We start from the raw sequence: 26,209 nt of genomic DNA, 5'->3' as shown, positions 1-26,209 counted from the left end.
CGGTACCAAAGACTGTATGTTCGACAGTGGAGTCTTTTTTTCCGATGCACGGATGGTTATCAAAGTGCCATTTGAACGCTCTGTGGCATTACCAATAAATGGCATAGAGCGTCATTTTCGTCCGGGATAGAAGAAGAAAACTCTGCTTGTTTTTGTCGCTTTCTCATAACGGTTAGGGAAATCATTACCCGAGCTTTGAGAGGACGGCAAAATTCCTGGAAGGAAAAAAAATTGAACCGAGGGAAGTGGAGAAGTGTGCCTCGAACGTTTAACGAAGGGTGTTGAAATAGACCGAAAAGTGTGTTCTAAAAATACGGGAAATTGAGTCGCCAAGAAAATTTATCGAGGGCGACTGGAGGATTACCATTGCGTGGAACAAATTGAGTTCAGCGTCAATGAAATCGGGTCTATTTCGGGCACGTACGCTCTGGAGATGGAGCGGAGAATGTTCTGCGTGATATTAGGTATCCACCCTCGAAAAATAAAATGTGTGTAGATCAAATTATTTATGATATGAAAAATATGTTGCTAGCTTACGATTTTTTTAACGAAGCAGCAATTAGTACAAAACAGTAAACAATTTCGACAAGTACCGAGAAACTCAGTTTCCTCAAATTAATTGAATATTTTGCCCTCTAGTTTATTTTTTGACTCGACTTCTACATAAAACCATCGATAGAATGATTTTGATAAAAACGTTACAAATAGTGTAAAGTATCATAGTTAATGTTTGATGTTAATACAGCAAAAGCATTTTTTATATAATTTTATCGAAACTTTTTCTTCTTATTCTTATTCTTCTTCTTCTTGGGATTACGTCCTCATTGGGACAGAGTTTGCTTCTCAGCTTAGTGTTCAATGAGCACTTTCACAGTTTTCAACTGAGAGCTTTCTTTGCCGAAGTTGCGATTTTCGCATTCGGATATAGTGTAGCAGGTACGATGATACTCTATGCCCAGGGCAGTCAAGGAAATTTCCATTACGAAAAGATCCATCCAGCATGGCTTTGCTTTGTAGCCGCGGCTATAAAGGCTACGTCTCCACAACATATTATATACTTTGAAAAAAAGGACAAATTGCACCGCCTTCACAGCCAAAGACTACACAGAAATAACAATAAGTAACATTAGGTAACGGAAAACACGAAACATCCAGTAGGAGAATTTTTCATTTGACGAAAAGTCTCCTCCGACCACAATTTATGGTGATTTGTATGAAGATAACTACAGAGAAACATTTAGCTTCCTGGATAAAATCCAGCATAAGCTTAAGTTTCTGAAGGACTTCTTACGAAATTACACGAGAAAAATATATAGTAGAGCTTCTAAGAGATAATACACAACTCATAAGTTTAACAACGACGAAAATTTCCGGAAAATATTTCAAAATAACTTCACTTTTTGGCAGAAATTGTGAAGCAAATTCTAGAAAAACATTGCTTCTATCATCGTTATTAAGAACAAATACTATTTAAAGATGCCGACCAGACATTACTTCAAGAAAAATCCTTAGAAACGGAACACTACTACAAGTACCACTTTCATTATTTTGTTCATGGTTTTCTCCACGAGTTTCATCATTCAGGATTTTTTTCAAAAATTTCTTTTCTTCAAGAGTTTATCCAGTAATTCCTCTGCATTATGAATGGGATTTCACCAGGAACATCAAAACTTTATCAGAAATTTCTGTAGGTAAGTATGTATTTCTACAGTGAATTTTCAAGGAAGTATTTCATAATTATTCGAGGAATTCGTGAAAAATAGGGAGGAAATTCCAGAGGAAATGCATAAATTATATCTAAGGAAACCACTTAATCAATGGGTCTCTTAAGGAGTTACTGAAACCTTGAGAATGTCTTAATGGATTCAAGACACCACCTGCTAAAAAAAGTTAATTAGCAGTCATCTTCTGGTAAAAATGTGTTGTAATAAGAACAATAAAAATGGGTATCATTCAACTTGACGGACGGAAAATTTCAATCCAAAAACCTGAATTTCGATATTATCGAAAGACAAAAGAACAACATTATTTTTTCACATACATTCAATATATACAATCTTATTAAAATAAAGTGGGGCGTATTGTACCGAGTAAACCTTATAATTGCTGTAGCCTTTTCTGATATCAATCCTCATTCAGAAAATCTTTGGAGGAAATTGCAGAAGTAATCTCTATCTCCAAATGAAATTCTACAGAAATGGCTGAAGCACATTTATACACAATGTTCATGAGGAATTCTAGACTTATTCGTTTCCAGATTTTGTAGTAATTCCTGGGAACTCTCCTTGGTAAACAGGATTTGTTAAAGGTTTCCTGAAGGAATCATTCTTGTTACTGCTTGAGGACCACTGAAACTGGGATTTTCTGTAAGAGTAACTAATAGACTTCCGGGAATAATCCCTTGTGAAATTTCTAGAATAATGCCGGGAAACCACTGAAGAAATTTTTGAAAAAAATGTTAAATTGGTAGGAAAATTCAACTGAGGAACTCAAGGATAAATCATAGCAGGATTTGCGAAAAAAAACTTTCAACGAGTTTCACGAAAACCCTGTAATATATAACATTTTTCATAGAAGAATTCTGGTATAAATCTTTTTGAGATCTTCCGGAGATGGAAGATTCATCAGATGGTAAAATACTGGGAAAATATCTCGGAGAGATTTAAAAGAAATCCGTAAAAATATCAGCTTTGGAATTCTGAAAGATTAATTGAAGCAAATTTTGGAAACATTTCATAAAATACACTTTGAGACATTAGTGGAGAAATTTTTTGACTTAACCTGGCAAAAATATCTGGAAGCAATCGTGGTAAAATTCTTTGGAGAGTTTTGGAAGAAATATTCAAAAGAAATCTCTGAAAAATCAGCTTTGGACTGCTGAAAGAATCTGGAAGCACTTCTTCACAGTGGCGTCTCGTCCTAAGGTGCACTTGGTGCACTGCACAGTCAAAGATTTCAAACTATCAAATTAAATATATATATTATTATTCTCAATACTTCTAACATTCATAATGTGTAGTTGTTTGAAAATGTTGTTTGATTTCTTCACCTTCAATTGGTGCATCGCCCTCAGTGAACAAACCGTTTGATTCTCCCCCCATGGTCTTGCTCAACCAGCAAGCGAAAACAGCTGAGCAAACAAGACAAACTGCCATGCGTCTCCATCGTATTGCAGAGAATGTTCATTTCAGCCGTGCACTCTTTCTTGTGCACGAAAATAGCGTGTATGGACACAGCAGGAATGTGCATTTGTATTGGCATTTGTAGAGCAACAGTGGCGTTGTATAGGTAAAATCTGGTTCACTCCAATTTGTGCACCCGAGAGAGAAATTGCCCATGACGCTCGCATTAGTTTGCAAGAATTGAGAAAGCGCGCGCAACTAGCGTCACGACGTCTGCTGTTGGAAGAGAAAGCGTCAACGCCATACATGCTTTGTGTGTATAGGGTAGGTGTACCAGTTATGGCCATAGTGGTTCCCTATTTCGCCATACGTGATATCTTGAATGTCTTCTCATTTTGAAAAATCTTTTGTGTTTTAGCAGTACAATAAAGGAGAAATCTTTATGTTAAAACATTCAAAAAGATTAAAAATGTAAAAGTTATCTAAATTTTGCAAATGGCCAAATAGGGAACCACTATGGCCATAACTGGTACAATTTCCCTATATGTTGCATGGAGCTTCCAGGTGTCGCGCGATAGTAGGCGCAATATTGATTGGAACCAAAACTAGATGTTATAAACATATTGGCCAAATTTATTATGTTTTATCTTATTAAATACACAAAATTTATATGGCTTTGAGTTGATTTATAAACTATGTGTGAATATAGTTTTTCTTGCTCAATAGACCGACAACTGATAAATTTCGGTGGGCGTAAAGTGGGTTTCAGCGTTCAACAGTCAGTCATCATTTCACTTAAAAGCTTTGATGTATCAACAAAAGTATACAAAGAGATGTACCAGCGCTGGACATCGTCGAAAAGCTAAGATATCGTGATACAATTGACAAGCTATATATATAGCTATTATATAGAATAACAACGTTAGGAATAATGGAGATTCGGAATTTCGCGAAAGTCACGAAATCCAATTTTGAAAGTTTATATGATAATCTCAGAAAAGTTCAGATTTTTGCTCATAAAAATGGTTTATTTATTTGTAAGCCGAGTTTCATATAAAAAAATGTGCTAATCGTTTAGTTTCAAGTTAAACGTCTTTCTTCTTGCTTTATATTTTGTATTGATAATATGATATTAAACTTCGCAAAATACAAAACATGCTTGAAATTTACGCATATAAAGGTCATTTTTACTGTAAATATACATTTTTATGTCAAATATTATCAAACTATGGGGCCGCGATTAATACGCAATTTTTTTCTTTCATTGCCTTGATATCAGCAAACTAAACATTGTATATTGGAATCATCCAAATTCTTAAGACTTACTATTAGTGTTTGAAACGAAGAAAACAAACAAAAAATACGTCCAATGAGCAACAAATATGATAGTTTCCAGACACTAGATTGCATACATTATTGGAAATTACATTTTAAGATGTTAATAATAAGAAATTACATTTTAAGCTGAAATACATTTTAAAAAATCAATTGAAAAATTCGTATTCATAATTCAAAATAAACGGTTTGTGCGAGTCAGTGCACAGGTAATCAAATTCCTCACGGGACGCCTCTGCTTCTTCAACTATCTCTTGATACATTACACTGCGGAAAATGTTTTTGTCTTGCACCAAAATACCACTATTTACTAAATTTAGGATTGCTGAATCCATTTAATACGTTTGCTGAATCCGTCTTCAAAAATACCTTAGCACGTCTAGTTTTTGAGATATTGGCTGTTGAAAATTCAAAATTTGACTATTTCTACCAATTTGCACGCAAGTTTGCCAGCTTGTACGCCAATTTATCCACTTAATATGCCATAGAATTCAAACTTCATATGTATAACAATTATTATCAACAAAGTTCATAATACTTTCGGTACTCAAAAGTTATTTTTTGATAGTTTCGAACAGTTTTGTATTATGACATACACTCCCGTGCATAAGTTTGGGTTTACCCCCTAAAAAACATACAAAAGTGTTCTGTCCATATATCTGTGATTAAACATTCAATTGAAACTTTTTATGGTGCATGCGAAAGACAATGAGTTATTCTTATTTCGTAGATATTTTTCCAAAAGCCATTTTTTATACTACATTTTAACTCAAAGTTTAGACATTTTTCAAAACACACACAATTATCAAGAGGTTTAGAATTTATCCAAGGATTCTACATTCGTCTAGATGCAATACTCGAAAATATCCTCCATTCTTCCAAGAAAAATTACCCTCGAGTTGTTCTCAAAATACTTTTCAGAAACTTACGTAGGGATCCCTATTGAAGTTTCTAGAGGTTTCTGTTTAGCAAAATCTGGAGGAATCGTTGAGAAAAACTTCATAAGCGCCTAAAACACATATTTTAATTGTTTATATAATATTTTCTGATTATGAAATATTGTCAGAAATATATCAAAGAATTTTGGAGTCTTACATCGTACAAAATCATATCTCTTAATCTATGTCGTTTGACATATGAATTTTTGGAAAGGCTTGTTTACACACCGGAAATGGTTATTTCAACTTATAGATTTCAAGCGTATTCATCAACCAAAATTATTTATTATTATTTATTTATTCATGAAGTCAATGTAGACACCACTGTTTTTAATTTCATTTTTTGGACATGATATCACTGCGACCATTAAGTTGATCAAACGTGGTGTTATTATCTTTTTTAGCAGATGTTTTGGATGATAGACCCGAAATTCATAAGTCCCTATCATGCCTTTATCTAAATATTGCAACGCGTGTGGTATAATGTAACTCACTTGCGCAACAAATGATTAGTGCTTTCACTTTCTAATTTGCAGAAACGACACATATCTCTTTCAGTATACTTATAATTATGGGATAACTTTTGCTTGGATAAGCCAGTATAAGTACTTAGATCGTGTTTGTACTGATTTAACAACCTTTGACAGGCGTCTGGTTCAATTAATAGTTGAGACTGGTGATAGTCCATTGCCCATTGCACAGTGACGTCCTCAAAAATCGCTCTCATTTCCTCCTTCGAGAAATCTGAAAACAACGGTGCCAGTACCTATCAAGGTTGACAGGTACTGGCACTATTGTTTTCAAGTTTTATTAAAGAGCGAAAGAGAGAATGTCACTGTGAAATACCTAATTGCGTTATTCCAGTTGAGTTTAACTTTTGCCTTCATCCAGTACTTTAATTGCATTTTCAGAACAAATAAGGCCATTCCGAAGAACTTTTGAGGCCTGTTAAACTGCATGGAAGACCCTTGTTTTGCTCACTGATCAGCTTTTCCAAATCCTTCTATACCGCAATGACCAGAAACTCAAGACTCCACTGATAATGCGTCACCCATCTTTTACGCAAATCCCCGACCACATTGCAACCTACCTTCTCATAATCGGGATCGGGAACGAGTATCGGCAGTCCTCGGCCCCAACCGGCCCCGCAGCCCGATGATGCACCGCTGCTGCCGGGTGAACCACGGCTGGCAAGATCGCTGGCGGTGCAGCCAGAACCGTGGCCCCCATCGGCAGGGTCGTGTACGGAGGCGGCAGATGGCTGTGCAGTATATCCGGGATGATTTCGATCGGCGGTGGCCGCAGCATGGTCGGAGGCGGTGGCGGCGGTTGGTCCATCGGGTGCACATGTTGCATCCGGTTGCGCGCCTGACGCCTCTCGCGACGCTCCCGACGACGATGCTCACGGGTGCTAAACTCCGATCCGGGAGGGGGAGACAGAAGGAGGGGTGGTGGCATCATAGGGGCTGGATGGATGTAAGGGGGTGCCACTTCGTGAGGGATAGGGACAGGGGGATCATCGGTTTGGGCTTCGGTGGATGTGAAGGTACGATTGTTGGCCGGTTCGATCCGATCTATATCCGTTTGCTGTGGGTACTGAGGGGTAGTTTGATTGATAGCACTAATCTTCTTGCCATAACTATTCTCGATCAGAGTAGGATCGTTGGAACCATTTTGCACTACTGTGTTAGAAACATGAACCATTTGCTCTGCATTTGCACTGATATTTACATGATTTTTATCGATAACCGTAGGATTCAAATTAGCACTGTTCAGATCACTGGGGTTGAATTGACTTTCCATGGCAGCTTCTCCACTATCTTTATCACTGGAACATTCGGCAGCACTTCTGGGCGTTTCTCGGTAGCAATTGACGATGCTCACCCCAGATGACACATTATTTACAACATCATTCTGCACCTCATTATTTGTATCGACACAATTCACTTGAATGGTTAAGGTAGGTCGAGGTCCACCCTCGCTTGAAATTGCACTTTCCATAACCGAGGCCATCCCTTCGGAGGACGGAATATAAACACTGGTCCGGCTGCCCTCGGGGGCCGCTGGCACATTAAGCCGCATGATATCGACGAACCGATCCCGCACGCTGCGACCAAATCCACGTAGATTATCCAATGCCCTGCTAGATCCTCGATTGTTGCTATTTGGAGCACTGTTGTTATCACTAGAACTAGAAAACCGCTCGATCGTCTGTCGGTCGGTCGCAGCGATCAAACGACGTTCCGACGCGAAAAGATCACCGTACGCGTATGTTGCTCCGTTCACTATCCGCACACTACTAAACGCGGCACGATCGAATCCACTCGGCGGAGTCTCGATTGCGTTCGCCCTTCCCTCGCGATGTTGTTCATCATCAGCTGCTTCACCCTCACAGCCTACCATGTGCTCGTGGTGGTAGCCGTTAAACGGGCTTATGCTTTGCCCATTCCGCTTTGAACGTTCATCCGGCCTGCATCCAACATAGGATTCATTCGTTGTCATACTGCCTGCGATGGCGGAACATGAACCAGTTGCATTCTCTATGCTGCTATGCTGCGGTCGTTGCTGCTGATCTTTTGACAAATGTAGGTCTCCGACGTTGCCGCTGTGAGTACTGGTGCTGCGCATGACTGGCTTAAGCATTGCGGAAATTCTGCACAGACTGGTGCTATTGTCACTGTGGTAGTCGTCGATCTGGTGGACGTTGTTGGAATTGTTGTTTCCATCGTTCGACAGGCCGTAACCTGATGCCGCAGAGGATGACGAAGACATGCTCGATGGTTGTTGTCTTGTGCCATTCGGGTGGCTCAGGTAAGCACCACCACAACTAGCACCAACAGCCATTGAAGCGACCGGTGTAATGGGATAAACCTGTAAAAAGGAGAACAAAACAAAATAGCAAATTAAACAAGCTCAATCTTCGGAGAAATGAACGAGAAAAAAAATCTTGGTAGGTAAACCAAGAGCTAACTGAGGTATGTGCATGAAGCATGAGGCATGAAGTACTTCGGCTGCTGCCGCATGATTTACTGCTTGCGAATGAGGTGAGGTTTGTTTTTGTGCTCGTCTTGGGCGACCCAAACCGGACAGAATCCAGCCACAAAGCAAGAGCGCGCACATGATTGCTCTAGATGCTTTGGCGGATGATGCTGTGCTGAATTTGAATGAGAAGTGGAGATTGAAATATAGTGGCTCCATGCTTACAGAATTGTCTATCAACAGATCACGCTTTCTTTTATGAATCTGCTTCGTAACAGACCATGATGAGATGCATTGCATATTATTTGAGCAAAATCTGCGACTACAAAACATTGAAAGAGGTTTTTTTTCTTCACACCTTATCATAGGTTAATTTGTGGAAAATTCACCAATTTTTAGTTTTTTCATTTACTACAAGCTGTTGTTATCATCATATCGTTTTGACTCATTTTAGAAATTATTAGTCTTAACAACTTTGAGAAACTGGTTCCTGGAGTCCCGGAAGGTGGCCAATCTGGACAATTCGATGAACCCCAGATCCAAATGAATTGTGTCCGATTCTTTACGAGAAAGAATGGATGGTTATTCTGGTCCTTCCGGAGCACCGGAATGGCTACCGGGAAACCCGTAACATGGGGCCACAAAGTTTTAGCACCAAAAGTAGGCATTCGACGGCTCAATCTTCATGATTTTGAATCCCTGTGACTTTGCCAGTTCAATTATTAATGTATGACCACTTTGGTTCTTCTGGCCTATCGAAATAACCCAGGAATGGCCACCGGAAATAGCCGTATTGAGGAACATTTCAGATTTTGTAACAAAACTAGGCTTGCGCAGGCTTATTTTTCATGATTTTGAATGCCTGTGACTCTTCTAGTTCAATTATAGATGAATGGCCACTTTGGTTCTTCTGGGCCACCAAAATAATCCAGGAATGGCCACCGGAGATACCCGTAGAGTGGGACATTTCAGTTTTTGTACCAAAAATAGGAATGACAGCTTATTCTTCTTGATTTTGAATACCTGTGACTCTTCTAGTTTAATCATAGATGAATGACGATTCTGACTCATTGTTACCACGAAATAAACGAGGAATGGCCACCGGAGATACCCGTGTTGTGCGCTATTTTCGTTTTCGTACCAAATATCCAGTGGTCATTCCGGGATTATTTCGGTGGTTCAGAAAAAAATGGTTCATCAAAAATTGAACTACAAAAGACACAGGTATTAAAAATCATGAAAATTAAGTCGTCGCATGCCTAGTTTTGGTACAAAAACCTAAATATCGCACAACACGGGTATCTTCGCTGTTAATTACTGGATTAATCATTCGTCAATAATTGAACTAGAAGAGTTACAGGTATTCAAAATCATGAAGAATGATCCGGCGCATGCCTGGTTTTGGTACAAAAACTGAAATGTCCTGCAATACGGGTATCTCCGGTGGCTATTCCTGGGTTATTTAAGGTGGGCCAGAAGAACCAAAGTGGTCATTCGTCAATAATTGAACATGAAGAGTAACAGGTATTCAAAATCATGAAGAATGAGCCGTCGAATGCCTTCTTTTGGTGCTAAAACTGTGTGGTCTCATATTACGGGTTTCTCGGTGGCCATTCCGGTGCTCCAAAAGGACCAGAATAACCATCCATTCATTATTTTGGCAAAAAACATCCAAACATATAAAATCTTAAAGAATCGGACACAATTCATTTGGTTTTTGGGTTCAAATCTGAGTAATTTCATCGAATTGTCCAGATTGGCCACCTCCCGGGGCTCCAGGAACCGGTTCCGCATGGACCATACTGGACCGAATTTTTCAGGGAATGTGCGCCGATAATTGGTTCCTTATTAAAAAAAATTCCAAAATATCCATCAACCGAATAGTACCGATTTGAATTACATATACAGAACTGCGATGGAAACTTACTTTTCGGATGTTCCGGGTTTACGGAACCTGGTATGAATAACTAAGTGATTTGAGAATCTATATTCACAGTCCTATTCAACAATATGAGGACGGTTCATATTACTCGTTTAATTACGAAACTACAGGTCGTCAAGGTAAGGGTCTCTATAGGGACTTTTTTCAGATGTAGCAGGTTCCCGGTGGCCACAGTGACCAAATCCGGATCTCCGGGAGGGTTTCTGAAACTTAACATGTGTGCCCAACAGAACTTAATTCGGTTAACACACTGATTTTTGCTAGCTGTTCAAAAACGACCCTAAGTCATAATTTGTAGCTTTTTTATGGAAGGTCACCTAGGGGTCATTCAAAACTTTTGTTTCCGCAAAAACAAAATTTCCCACAGAAATAAAATTTCAGAAATTTTCAAATTGCAAGGTTATTTCAATCAAAAGTTACATTGATTTGAATTTTGAAATGGGTCGAAAAAGACCCAAGGTCCTTACTAAGGTTAAAAGTATTTTTGAACAAAATTCCATCTGCTTTCGCTTAGGATCTACTATTATGATGTCTTTTACATAGCGATCTGAGCTGAAAATCTCTTTAATAAAGATAATAATTATTATAAGTCTTTTTCATTCTTCATTCATAAAAGTAGATAAAATAATAACTTAAAGATAAATTAAGGCCGGTGTCCAATATTCGAACGGACAATTTATGTCTATTTTGGGCCTTGATATAATTTTCCGATGTTCCTAACACATATAACGAAAAATATGTACTTCTCCTAGAAGCCCATTTTGAAATAGATTAAAACTTTGTTTAAAAGCAGTGTCTATAACTGAATTTTTTTCAGAAAGATTATGTGCGTTAAGAAAGTGATGTTATAAAACTCTGAATATTTTTACCGTTTCGTTTTAATTTTTAAGAATACCTTTTTTCTGGGCGGCTGCGCAACTTCGACCAATATTAAGAGCTATTGTGGCATTACTGGCATCCTTAGTGTACAGGAGTTAGGCATAATGGTAAGATAGGCAAAGTTGAAAATTTTTGAAAAAAAATACGAAATTGAATGCACATAGATACATATGACGGTAAGTTCGGTCCAGCTTTAGTTAATTGCTTGACCATGCATATTGGCCACCAGACTATGGAGATATGCCGGATTTTTGGAGACTATTTCCAAAACTCATTTCTTCTGTGGCTTATATTCTTGTGTAATGTGAAGTTTTATTGATATTCACATTTTCCCAAGGCACTAGAACCTATTGCAATTTGGGATACATAATGTAAACATTCAATTAAGAATATAACAGTTAATTTAAGCTCCTAATTATTTAAAGTCTATACTAGAGCAATTATCTTATTAAACAAATCTCAAGATTCTATAATACCCACCATATTAATTTAGTTTAGAGACCTTCCTTAGCCGAGTGGTTAGCGTCCGCGGCTACAAAGCAAAGCCATGCTGAAGGTGTCTGGGTTCGATTCCCGGTCGGTCCAGGATATTTTCGTAACGTAAATTTCCTTGACATCCCTGGCATAGAGTATAATCGTAGCTGCCACGCGATATACGAATGCGAAAATGGCAACTTTGGCAAAGGTATCTCTCAGTTTATAACTCTGGAAGTGCTCATAATAACACAAAGCTGAGAAGCAGGCTCTGTGCCAGTGAGAACGTAAATGCCAAGAAGAAGAATTAATTTTGTTTGCGCTTCAAAAATGCCGCATTGCCACAACATTGCAATCCTCCTATGAATGGATCGATGACCTCTCAATTTTGTTCAGTTCCTACTTTATTGTGAATCAGACTATTCCATACAAACCAGTTCCTCCCCGGTAAAACTGATGTAAACTTGAATGGGGACTCTTATCACAATACACGTGCACACGTGTGTTATTGAACAAAGAACAAGAAGCAACACAAGAAACGGTAAAAGATGATATCGGTCATAAACTGTCCATGTATTCTAGAATGTTTCGACACCGTTTCAATTAACCTAACACAGATCTTGCCTAATGGCTTCATTAGCTCCTGCACTGCACAGTAGGGTGCGCCTTATTTTTCGAAAGTTCTCGAAATAAAAATACATGTGCTCTTCTGAATTGAAATCACATAAAAACCTTAGACGTCTTCCTAAGCCGAATGATTAGCGTCCACGGCTACAATGCAAAGCCATGCTGAAGGTGTATGGGTTCAAATTCCGGTCGGTCCAGGATCTTTTCCTAATGGAAATTTCCCTGACTTTCCTGGGCATAGAGTATTATCGTAGCTATCACACGATATACGAATTCGAAAAATAACTGTGGAAGTGCTCATGAAAATACTACAGTGAAATGCAGGCTCTATCCCAGTCCTTAGTTTGAGCAAAAAAAAATGGTTCTTAGATGAAACTGATAATAAAAAAGTTTTTTCAAGACCAACATAGGCTCGCTAGACATAAGATTCTATTTCAAATCTCTGATTTCAGTCGATACTGAACTTGATGTGGCGAAATTTCTGTTTCAGGAATTCACTGAGATCATTCAAATATCGTAGCGGTGAAAAACGAATAATCTGAGGCGTTTTCAGACAAAATTGTAGCGAAAATTTTTGATTCTGGTGGAATTCGTAGCAAAATATAAAATTTAAGAACAAACAATGTATGGAATCACTGAATAAAGGCTATTATTCGGATATTCTATAAAATGAAACATTATTTCCGATGGAACCGAATTACATAAATGTTGTGTACTGGCAGTTGGAAGAGGAAATATCTAATTGTTATTAAATCAAATTTTTGAAAATAATCCTGCCTAATAATGAAACTGGCATTATGCAATATTCTTTGCTCAGGCATTAATTATAGAAACACGCTTTATGTATAGGTGAAGGGGTGGTAAAATGAACACCTCAAGGATATCATCTTGTTTCTGATAGGAAAACGAGAAATTTATATAGATCTATCGCACAAGATCAAAAATAAGGATGTTATCGAAAGTAGCAACTCGAATTCAGACAAAAATAGCTATATTTTCACATATTTTTATCGCTAGCAACACACAATGCAAATGTTTATTTTACCTGCACAATGTGAGTAAAATGAAAAGCAGTTGGTGGTAAAATAAACATCATGCAAAAAACGTGAGCAAAACAAATATTTTTGAAAATTTGCATAGCATTCCCGAAAATATATCTATTGATGATTGTAACCCATTCACAAACAAAACTGAAGGTATCAGATTTGACATCATATCATGACGATATTCGCCTCACTGAAAAACCTTTAGACTCCCGAGCTAAAAGTTACATCAGTTCTAATTTTCAAACTTGGTTTTCTAAAATCTTAATTTTCGTTGATATTTTTATTCAATTGACCTCCGTATTATTCGATATTCGATTTATGCTCTAAATCGTCCGTGCGTAATAAAAATTTAATCATACTTGTTTTTTTCGGTTAAAGGCACGGTGTTCATTTTACCACCACTTCCCCTAGAAGTAGTCGATCAAAGATGCTAAAAAGACAGAGTGGAAGCTGGCTCTTTTGCTGGCATGTAAAGTGTAATACCAAAATTATTGAACGTATTTCTTACTGAACTAATAATTACAATTTGATCGTGAGTACTGAGAGAGTTTTCAACGAAATTCAATAATAGTTTGAAATTGGAATTACTGAGAGTTAACCTTCTATAACAGTTCCGTTAGGATTAACTCAGAAAGTATGTTGAACCTTTTTAACAGCGGAATATTAGAGTAAAGTAGGGCAGAAGTTTCTTCATAAAATTTATGTCCAAAACTACTGTTTTTAATATTATGGTGGTTTGAATGATTTCCAAGTTAATGATTTTCACTACAACTCCAAATAAAATATAAATTGATCAAAATTTAGAAAAGTTAGGGCTCTTTGTTGTTTGACGTGAACATTGTAATTTTTGGTCGAACTAACATTGCATGGAACCAAATAAAAACAAACTTGCTTGCTTTTTATGTCATGCAATTTCATGGCCTATCATAACGATACCTTGAGGTGTAATGGTTTTTTGTTTGCATAAATGCTTAGAAACCATTTTTAATCCATTATGGGGTGAGAGTTCTTATAAGCGGGGAAAAAGTTCGAGCTATATATAATCACGTGGAATTTTCTTTGAAATTCAAATATTATCTTTTAGTTTGGTTGAATTTGCTTGATCTTGCGAAAAAGGTTACTAAAAATCTACGTTTTTACTTAGGGCCGGTACACACATTATGTCACGCTAAATTTCAACTCTTTCGACCCACACCCTCCCCCTCCTTGTCACGCATTTTGTAGGAGACCTCCGAAAATATTGTAAGGCTTGTCACGCTTGGCTTGACTCCCTCTCCCTTGCAGTATGACATAATTTGTGCATGAACCCTTAGTTTTGTCATAAACTGCAATTGTTTGGGTATATTACAATTAATACTGATTTGCACATTTTTTTGTAAACTAAAATTCAGAAAATTCAGCCCATCATCGTTTTCAGTATCGTCAGTTTTTTTAATGTTTCCCAAAATATTTTTCATCATTTTTCACTGAATTAAAAATTAGTTTAGTGGTTTTTGATTGCTAATGGTGACTTATGAGTGAGCATGTCATCTAAAAGTGAAACGCTGCCAGCCCTGTTTACTACGCATGTAAACATTAACGTGAATATAGTAGAGCAATCTCATGTGACTATTTGGCATGTTACAGGAGGCCGGAATTCTCGTTTTGCGATTTCGAAAAACCGACCCAAATCTGTTTTTCCATACAATTACATATAAAACCACATTTACTCGACAAGAGATGAACCAACTGAAGCAAATTAGGTCGTTTTGAATACAGGAGACCATTTTAGGACCCCGTTTTGATTGACAAAAGACTAATAGAAAATAGAAAATACTCTTTATGCAAATTGAAAGTTTCAAGAAATTTAAACTATTAGATGTAAAATTTGGACGTTCTGGACAAGTACATGCCGTTTTAGTGATAATTTTTCTGGCTAGCAGTCTGAATAAATGGTTCACGAAACAATTATTCTCGCTCTAACGTTTCGATCCCGATTTGGATCTTCATCGAGAGATTAAAAATTATTCGTCACTGTCTAAAAACTTTCTAAACAGTGATGAAGAATTCTTTACCCTCTGATGAATTTCCATTTGTGGGCTTCGTGGCCATGCGATTAGTGTCGCCACGCATTTAAGCGTATCGTGTCATGGGGTGTGGGTTCGATTCCCGCTGTAGTCATTGAAACTTTTCGTCAGAAATGTTTCTCGATTGTGCCACTGGAGCATGTTTGTCCGTTGTCTAGTGTTAAGTTACAGTCTGTGCAGCTAAATGGCTGAAGACGGTGTCCGTGTCTTTTAATGAATTTACAAATCAGTATCGAAACATTGGAGCGAGAATAATTGTTTCGTGAACCATTTATTCAGACTGTTAGCCAGAAAATTTACCACAATATGTAAAAAATCCAGTCGAGAATCACAATATGACATTTTAGGTTTTGTTCTATAGCTTCAGTATTTGATTCCGGAATTCAAATTCATATTTCGAAGAATCAAGAATCTTTGTGACACATAAATGCAAATTTTAAGAAAATTCTCATCGTAAGAAAAATTAAATCGAACTATTTCGTGAAAAATACTTTGAGGGTTCTCATCAGAAAATCCTCTCTGATTTCTCATAAAAATCCTCTTGTGATTCTTATCAAAATCTTATCGGATGTCTCATCTGAATCCCATTAAAATCTTACCAAGATTATCTTCAGATATCTCAACAAAATTCTCTCGTGAATCTCATCAGATTTTTTTCAGTATTCTCATCAAAAACTCTCCAAAATTTTCATCAGGTTTGTACCGAAATTCTCATCATATACTTGTCACGGTTATCACAAAAATCATATCCGGATTCACATCAGAATCCTGTCAAAATTATCATAAGATTCTTATCAGGATTTGTATCAGAATTTTTCTATGGTTTTCATCAGAATCCACCTTTGACTGCTATACGAATCCTTTCTGGGTTCTGATGAAAATTGTTTCAGGATTCTTCCAAGATTTTATTCAAAATCCTTCCAGAATTCTCGTTAGAATCATTCCATATACCTCTTTAGAATCCTTACAGGGTTTCTGCAAAATCCTTCCAGAATTCCCATCAGAATCTTTCCAAGAGTCTTATCGAAATCCTTCAAGGCTTATCATCCAAAACCTGGATTCTTATCATAGCCCTTCCTCGATTCTCTTCAAAGATTCTCATTAAAAACCTTGCAGGAAGCAGATCAGAAACCAGGATTTGTACCACAATCTTTCGAAGATTTTTATTGGGATTCTTCCAGGATTTCAGGTTCCAGGTTCTGGGATAATCATCAGAAACCTTTCAATATTGTTCTAAAAAACTTTCCAGTATTTTAGTCAGAAGCCTTTCTGGGAGACCCCACAAGAATCATTCCAGAATATCAGGAATTTCAAATATTAAACATCTTCAGAAGTCAAGAAGTAGATTTTTGGCATAATTATCGACCGTATCCATAACACTCTGATTCAATTCTCGGTTGTTTTACCTTTACAAAACTGTTGAGTTTATGAAATTATTTTTGGATTTCGGCTTGCAGTTACAATCAAAAGCGTTAATACTTTTATTCGTTAATAAGGATCCACTAACCCGACATACTATCCGTGTAAAAGCTACGGCATTTAACAAGTTGGTTAACTTCGAGCCCTGAAGAAGATCAAAACCATAGAATCGAAACGTCAGCGATGAATTAAAAGTATCAACGCTTTTGATTGTGACTGCAAGCTGAAATCCAAAAATAAGTTCACAAAATACCTGTTGAGTTTATGTATCTCATGATGAGTATTTTCATATATTAATGTGCCACAAAAGGATTGATCATTGAAAATATAAATTTGAATTTCGGAACTTACTACCCCAGCTACTGAACAAAATGTAAAACGGCACCCACACGTCAACGATGTCCAATTTTTCCTCCAATAGTTTTAATTTGCTGATATGTAAGTTTAACATTACACTGCGGAACAATTTTTTGTCTCAAGCACCAAAATACCGTTATTAACTAAATTAAGGGTTGCTGAGTCCATTTCCGTTTTCAGAAATATCATGGCACGTCTAGTTTTCGAGATAATGACTGTTGAACATGCTAAACATGACTGTTTCAGCCAACTTGCATCCAAGTTTGCCAGCTTGTACGGCAATTTATTTGCTTAATTTGTCGCAGAATTCAATCTTCATGTGTAAAACAATAATTATCAACAAAGTTCATCATATTTTTTATGGTAAAATGTTATTTTTTTGTGGTTCAGAAAAGTATTGTATTTTGCCATTAAAGAGAAACGAAGAATTTTATATGAAGACTGCAAGCATGTTCAAAAAACTCTATTTAAAATAAATTTTATCTTGAAATTTCAACTAAATTGTATGTAAATTGAAAGTTTAAGTCCTTTTTAGCATGTATGGTAGATTATAACACAAAAAAGTTTGATAAATCATACTTTAAATTTTATATAAATATCAGTAAAACCAGTATTTTATACAAATTTGGCGACCTGTAGCTAAAAATTGTGACTTGCTGGAACATTTCTGAGAACGGCATCAGATTCAGCGACCCAAAATCTACTAGAGACACATAATTTGATCCTTGAGACACGCAAAAATGTCATTTTTGTTACGCTGTGTTATTGTTGTTTTCTGATATTTTTTTTTTTTTGAATCAGCAACGGAGTTCTGCTGATGGACCTGAAATGGCCACATTCATTCAAAATTACCAAGTTGAGTCGAGTCTGGTGCACGACACAGAAGACGGCCTTACAGTTAAGGTCGAAATACGCGTATCTGTCAAAGGATGCAAACACTAGTGGAATAAAATGGTATAGTACTAAATTCGGTTTTTTATCTACTCAAAATTGCCAAATTAAAAAAAAAATAGTTTTGTCGTGAATCGCGCTCAAAGTATAAACATTTATTGTAAAATAATATCTTCCCTTGTGTTGTATGAAAGTTTAATTCTTTTGCGTTCTCTTCCCCAGTTTTTTTTTCCTGTGTTTTGTCCTATTTGTGTTGGATTGATGTTCCTGGCCATCCGGCAATCGAAAACCTACATGAAGTGGGTATACGCCACGATACGTCAAACGAGCAACTATGAAATACCACCCGGATGAGCTGCAAAGAATCCTGTTACCCAATCGCAACCTAGCTCATCTTAAAAGTATTTGTGTCCACTAACTTCGAGTCGCCACGAGTATCCTGGTTCCAACCCGTACTAAACATAGCACTTAAAACGCTAAACAATTGTAAACAAGAACAAAAATGAAATTCGGCTCCGTAAATGAGCCTTAAATAAATAAAAATTCGCATTCAAGTCACTCGCGCTACCTTTAAATCTAATTATGTTTAGCTCAAAATTCTAAAGACGGCACGAATTTTTGAGCACGGTTTTGAGAGCTTTCGAAAAACAAAGCCCCACCCTACTGCACAGGCAGACGTGAAGGTGCGTAGGTGCTTACCTGATAATCGCCAAAGGTGTCGTTGACGCCAATCGTCATGTTGGAGTTAATCAGATCATCCTCGCAGAAGCCATAAGCGGCAGAAGGAACGCCGGCTAACGGAATCGAGTCCATGCTGAGCAAACTGAGCGGAAATAGCGAAGTGGTGGTGGTAGCGGTCATCGTAGGAACCACCATTGACGAAGGCGCTGCCGGTGGTTGATAGATTCCGGTTGCAGTTGAGCGGATTTGCTTCCAATCGAGGAGGGACGGTGGCAAGGGATGGGATGGCAAAACCGGGTAAATGGTTGTTGTTGTCGTCGTCGCCGTCGCCGTCGCTGCAGTTATCGGTGCTGGGTAGCCATTAGGGTAAATATTATTACTATTCCAATAAGCATTGGCCCCCGCCGCCACAGCCGGTTGGAAGCCATAGTATGGGTAGCTGTAACGATTACTGGCTACAGTTTCACGCGGGTGAAGAGTTCCTGCCTTCGTACCGTCATCGAAACTGCGGTAGTTCCATTCGGAAAAGCTCCGTTTTATCGACGACGATGACGACGATTGGAGATGATTGTTATTTGTGATGCTGTTGCTGTTATTGAATCGCCCTGGGGTCATAGACAGGCGGTCCATCAACGACGGAGGAGCTCCATCTTCGACTGAGGAATCGGAATCGGAGGCATTATTGTCATACGGCGTCCACAGCATGGAGGATAGCGCTTCCTCTACGTCCGGCGGTTTGCGAAACGGGCGTGATTGGTTCATTTTCTCTGATTGGTAGGGATCTGGAACAAAGCAAGAAGGTATGATGTTGGCCTTAGTTTTATTGCTTCAGGGCATTCGTAATTTTTGCAGATGTTGGACAAAAACAGTTTATACCACAGCAACATAAGCACGATAAATGAGCCCCAAATCAGCATCCAAAGCATATATACATGATAATAGTACTACAAATGCGGACACGCCAAAAAACAGCACTTCCACCGCATAGAAACCTTACATTTTACTATACATAAATGCTTCTGAGCTGATGCACACAAGGCCTTTGGTTGAAGAGCTAAATAGTTTTATTCCATAAACTCCTAAGAAAATCTGTTCGTCAAGTTAAACTTTTTTTTTTCGCATGACAAAAATTCTTAACACAGATTTTTTGAAAAGTTAGGAGAAAATAAAGCAAAAATATCGAAAAGCAAATAAATTATGGGGCTTTGAGTATTTTTATGCGGTAAAAACATGATATAGAGGGTTTAATAATATACCAAACTTAAGAACTCTATGCCCTGGGAAGTTCAGCAAATTAACTGAAAACCGCTTAAGCGGACCGGGATTCATACTCGTCAATTGATATATCTTTACTAACCCCTGGAAGCTTTCAGTTCAATCTCTCTCAAGATATTTAACTTATCAAAGTTGCTAGAGCTACATTGACCCCAAACATTGAGAAAGTCCCGAACCCGCAAATTAAATAAAATACAAATCCCATCTCCTTCCTGACCGAAAATCACAACCGATCCCACCACAAGCTCAGAAGTCAAAAATTTAATAAACGTCTATAAAATTACCCTAATTGGCCGAATGCGCAGGAGACAGCAAAAAAGGGGTTTCCAAAGAAACCAGCAGCAAGCGAAAAGAAGAAAGAAAAAATACGTCAAATTGTATTTGTTCTCATGATTTGCATACACACCCACCCGACGGACCATTATCGCTGCGCTCATTCATTAAAGCGAGCACCCAAACGAGCGAACGCGCGGCGGCGGGCCAAAGTGGGAGGAAAATTGCTAATTCGCATCTCTATCGCTGGCTGCATGTTCGCTGCCGCGCCGTGTTGGGTTTGTGTTTGCGTTTTTCGTTTTCATTTTCGTTTTGGTTATTCTGTTGCCCATTATCACCGGATGTTGGCGCGGATGCAGCCCCATGACCTAGCCGCTCAACAGCAGCTTCTATCCCACGACGAAGAATGGAAGGAAAAATCTCTTGTTCTTCGAGTTGGTTAACCCTACATATTAGGCCTGTTCTCTATTTTAAAGGTACCGTTTTGATTCATATTACGGACAGCTTCAAATTCCGGACACTCTACTTTGTATGGGAAACATTTCACGCGAAATGTTTCAATTTTTGCTGTTCAAAAGTTCTCTATTTCACGGCTCGTTTTAGTAAACTTTTTCCATATATATCTTTGAAAATTTATAATGCCCAACTACCTTAGATGTCTCTTTGGTGGTTTAACGATTTCGATTGATGATTTGATTATCATGAGCTGTCCGGAATTCGATTCAAAGTGTCCGGAATATGAGGCAAAAGTGAGGAAGCGTCCAGATTAAGAATCATGAAAAGGCCACACATTTTGATTTATTTAAAATTATTGAAGTTGCGGAAATGTATTCTTCAACCACCGTTTGAAAGTAAAGGGCTTCCGACGCTCGATAGCGCTAAGGAATCATACAGAATGATTTATTTTGTATGCTCTATGCTGGGTTATATTTCCCTGAGTCCTTAAGTGTCCGTAATATGAATCAAAACGGTACGCTTACCGCCCAAATGATTTCCTGACAACCGAAAATTACTTTGGAAATAGTTCGAATAGCACTAGTCTTTTGAGAAGACAATAATCAATCTTTTGTCTAAGACGGTTTTGACTGCACGTTTTTAACGTTAATAGCTAAGATCTCTAATATGGGACCTTCCTTAGCTTCGAGTGGTTTAAGTCCGCGGCTACAAAGCAAAGCCATGCTCAATGTGTATGGGTTCGATTCGAAATCGGTACACGATCTTTTCGTAATGGAAATGTTCCTAACTTCGCTGGGCATAAGGTATCATCGTACCTGCCACACGATATACGAATGCGAAAATGACAACTTTGGCAAAGAAAGCTCTTAGTTAATAACTGTGGAAGTGCTTATTGACCACTCTAACCTGCATATCATATATAAGCAACTGGCACAAGAAGTACTTGGTGACGAGGTTGATGTAAGATCCCTTACTGCTGAAGCGACTCTCCAGTGTAAAAATCTGGATGAGGTCACCGATGCAGCGGAGGTCTCGGCTGCCCTCAAAGAGCAGTGTGACATCGACGTAGCCAGTAAGGCCATCCACCTTAGAAAGGGCCCGCAGGGCACCCAGGTGGCGGCGATCAGGCTGCCGGTCGCAGAGGCCAACAAAGCGAAGAACTTGGGCATACTCAAGGTAGGCTGGTCTGTTTGCCGGCTGAGCATACAACAGCCTCCTGAAGTTTGCTTCAAGTGTTTCGGGAAGGGCCATAAGTCGTGGAATTACAATGGTCCCGACAGAAGTAAGATGTGCAGAAAATGCGGCGCGGAAGGCCATAGGGCAAGCGATTGTAAGCAAATCGCTAAGTGCCTAATATGTGTCGACAGAGCAGACAACGGACACTTAACGGGCGGACCCAAATGTCCGGGCACAAGCGGAGTATCAAAGCAGCCAAAACGGAAGTAACACAGTTAAATTTAAACCACTGTGAGTCAGTCTCGTCTCGGAAACCAAGACTGACGTGGTGTTATTATCGGACCCATACCGCATACCAGCCAACAACGGGAACTGGGTGGCGGATAGGTCTCAACAGCTGGCAGCTATAGGGACGACAGGACGATACCCAATCCAAGAAGTAGTCTCTAGCTCAAATGACGGTTTTGCGATAGCAAAAATCAACGGCGTGTTCTATTGCAGTTGTTACGCGCCCCCAAGGTGGTCGATTGAGGAATTTTCCCACATGGTTGACAGGATGATGGCCGAACTAGCTAATCGGCAGCCAGTAGTGATAGCTGGCGACTTTAATGCATGGGCAGTGGAGTGGGGTAGCCGCTGCACCAATCAAAGAGGCCAGCTATTGTTGGAATCCCTGGCCGCATTAAATGTAGAGTTGGCAAATGTGGGTACAGTGAGTACCTTCCGCAGAAATGGTGCAGAATCGATCATCGACGTGACGTTTTGTAGTCCTAACCTTTTAGGTACCATGAACTGGCGCGTTGATGACGGTTATACTCATAGCGATCATCAATCGATTCGCTATAGTATAATACCAGGCGGGCAGAAGGCAGCGCGATGTAACTCGACCCAAGCCCGAGGATGGAAAACAGCGCGCTTCGACGTCGAAGTATTCACTGAAGCCCTGAGGCGCGAACGAAACACTCTGGACCTAAACGGTGAAGAGCTAGTTGCTATGATATCACGAGCGTGTGATGCTTCCATGCCGAGAAAAGCCCCTCCTAGAGAGAACAGGCCGCCAGTGTATTGGTGGTGCGAATCAATTGCAAATCTTCGAGCAATCTGCCTTCGGGCTAGACGAAGAATGCAACGCGCACGCACAGAAGCACAAAGAGAGGAACGCGGTGCAGCATTCAGAGAGGCAAAGTTGGCTCTCAAAAAGGAAATCAAGAGTCGAAAACGGGCATGCTTTGAAAGTCTATGCGAGAGTGCCAATTCTAGTCCATGGGGTGACGCCTACAGAGTGGTAATGGCTAAGACCAAAGGAGCCATAGCGCCCCAAGAGAAATCGCCCGAGTTGCTGCGATCGATAATCGATGTACTCTTCCCGCACCATCCCATAAGCCCATGGCCCCCAGCGCCGTATGCGGCAGATGAAGGAGAAGAAGTGGCGAGAGTGACGAACGAAGAGCTGGCAGAAGTCGTGAAATCATTCGCGTCAAACAAGGCACCGGAACCCGATGGTATCCCGAATGTTGCCTTAAAAGCGGCAGTGAACACGGATCCGGACATGTTCAGAACCACGATGCAACGCTGCATTGATCAAGGAATCTTCCCGGATGTATGGAAGCGACAGAAATTGGTGCTACTACCAAAGGCGGGGAAACCACCAGGTGACCCGTCGGCGTATAGACCTATCTGTCTACTAGATACGACGGGCAAGTTATTGGAGAGGTTGATTCTCAACAGACTAGTACCGTATACGGAGAGTGCGGACGGCCTGTCCAACAACCAGTTTGGATTCAGAAAAGGTAAATCTACTCTGGACGCCATCCAGTCGGTCGTTCAAACAGCTGAGGTGGCAATCGAGCATAAAAGGAGCGGCATCCGTTACTGCGCGGTTGTCACTCTGGATGTGAAGAATGCGTTCAACAGCGCAAGCTGGGAAGCAATAGCACACGCGCTTCACCGCCTCAAGGTACCGGTGCAATTGTGTAAGCTTCTAGAAAGCTATTTTGATGGTAGGATTCTACTGTATGACACAGAGGAGGGGCAGAAAAGCGTTCGAATTACCGCGGGAGTACCTCAAGGTTCAATCCTGGGCCCGCTGTTATGGAATGCGATGTACGATGACGTACTGAGGCTGCCCCTTCCGACGGGTGTTAAGATTGTTGGCTTCGCCGACGATATCACCCTAGTGGTCTATGGTGAATCGATGGAGGAAGTAGAGTTGACAGCAGCGCACTCTATTTCCCTGGTTGAGGAATGGATGAAGTCTAGGAAACTAGGACTGGCCCGTCACAATACTGAGGTGGTGGTGGTCAACAACCGCAAGTCCGAGCAACGGGCGCTTATCTCGGTAGGTGATTGCACCATAGAGTCCAAGCGATCCCTTAGGCATCTTGGGGTAATGATCGATGACAAGCTGAGCTTCGCTAGCCACGTTGAATATGCCTGTAAAAGGGCATCTACGGCTATAGCGGCGCTTTCGAGGATGATGTCTAACAGCTCTGCTGTAATTGCCAGCAAACGCAAGCTGCTGGCAAGCGTGGCGCTATCCATACTAAGGTATGGAGGACCAATCTGGTCAAAAGCGCTTAGAACGAACAGAAACCTAAAGCGGTTGGAAAGCACGTACAGGATAATGTGCTTAAGAGTAGCAAGTGCATACCGGACGGTATCTAAAGAGGCCGTGTGCATCATAGCCGGGATGACGCCCATCGGGCTCATCATCAAAGAAGATGTTCAATGCTTCAACCAAAGGGGTACCAGAGGAGTCCGCGACACGTGTAAAGAGGAAACGCTCAGAAGCTGGCAGCAGGAATGGGATAACTCCACTAAGGGTAGATGGACCCATCGACTAATACCAAATGTGTCAGATTGGTATGGTAGAAGCCATGGGGAAGTGAACTTCCACCTGACGCAGTTTCTGTCAGGACATGGTTGCTATAGACAGTACCTGCATAGGTTCGGGCACTCAGAATCTCCTGCGTGCCCCAATTGTGCTGGTGTAGAGGAAACAGCGGAGCATGTCGTGTTCGATTGCCCCCGTTTCATTGTTGTGAGAGGTCGCATGCTCACTACATGCGGAGGGGACACGTCCCCCGACAATATTATAGAGAGAATGTGTGCGGATGCCGAGTGCTGGAATGCAGTAACTACGGCTGTCACTCACATTATGTTAGAATTGCAGCGTCTATGGCGCGCCGACCAAGAGTTGGCTGCAGAGGATTAGCCCTGTCGAGGCTGGTCCCTTGTAACATTGTTTAAGTCGGCTAGGAGAAGCAGTTTGCCTAGGCTACTTCTGCTACAAGTGTTGTGCTATATGCACTGGTCCCTTCCCGAAGAAATACCGTAAGGTGGTTCCGGGGAGATGAGGGTCTGAGTCCAAGGGTCATGTCGATGCACTGTTCACCACTTGAGCAATTCTAAATGAATTGCTCATGCACAGTGCATAGGCTGGTTTTAGCGGGTCGTCGTTGGTGCGTCATCCCCGCATTCCCTGAGTTATCTTCTCAGGGGATCTGTTTGCAGATTTCCCCCTTGTAAAAAACAAAAAAAAAACCTGCATATCATGCACTTTTATACGTAGACTTTGTTTGCTGGAGAAACTGCGAAATATATTCTAGAGAAACATCGAAGTAATTCCTGAAGGAATCATGGAGGAAATCCCGGAAGAACTTTAGAGAAATTTCTGGAGGATCCCCAAAGGAATTCCTGGAAGAACTCCGAGGAATTTCTGAAGGTACTACGAAAAAATTCCTGGAGGATCTATAAGGAATTTGCGGCAAAAAAATTGAAAGAATTCTTGAAAAAAAAATCAACGAAACTACGAACGAATTCATTGAGAAACACCAAAAGAATTCCTAGAGAAATTCCGAAAAAAAAATCCTGGAGAAACTCGGAAGCAAACTCTGAAGAATTTCAAAGCGGAATGCTCGGAGTAACGAAGTTACTCAGAAGGAATTTCCGAAGCTCTGGAAGATTTCCAGGAGGAAGTCTGGAGGAATACTTGGAGGGATGTCCGAAGCAACTCTGAATGAATTCCTGGAAAAACTCCGAAAAAAAATCCTGGAGGAACTCCGGAAGAATTGCTGGAGGATCTGCTAAGGAATTCATTTGGGAAATCCAGAGAAAAGTCCTGGAGGAATTTCTGAATGAACCACGGAATAATTCCAAGAGAAGCTATGAAGGAAATCTAAAAGAGTTCCCTGTGGAGCTCTAGAGGAACTGGATAAAATCCAGAAGAATTATTGAAAGAACTCCGGAGAGATATCTGAAGCAACTCAGGAGG

General features: G+C 39.8%; 1 protein-coding gene across 1 annotated transcript in view; it reads right to left on the bottom strand.

Annotated features, from left to right (window-relative positions):
* The window catches only part of LOC110676024, a 540,392-nt gene that overhangs the window by 454,170 nt on the left and 60,013 nt on the right, over positions 1 to 26,209 (bottom strand). The window contains exons 2-3 of the mRNA XM_021842375.1: positions 18,775 to 19,538; positions 6,486 to 8,266 (exon numbers count right to left, since the gene is read on the bottom strand). Coding sequence (XP_021698067.1) covers positions 6,486 to 8,266; positions 18,775 to 19,518 — 2,525 coding nt within the window. The 5' untranslated portion in view covers positions 19,519 to 19,538. The remainder of the gene's footprint in view (positions 1 to 6,485; positions 8,267 to 18,774; positions 19,539 to 26,209) is intronic.

Source organism: Aedes aegypti, chromosome 2 (assembly GCF_002204515.2).
Source record: "Aedes aegypti strain LVP_AGWG chromosome 2, AaegL5.0 Primary Assembly, whole genome shotgun sequence".
NCBI lineage: Eukaryota > Metazoa > Arthropoda > Insecta > Diptera > Culicidae > Aedes > Aedes aegypti.
Note: the sequence above shows the minus strand (reverse complement) of the source record. Positions and strands in the feature narration are given on the sequence as shown.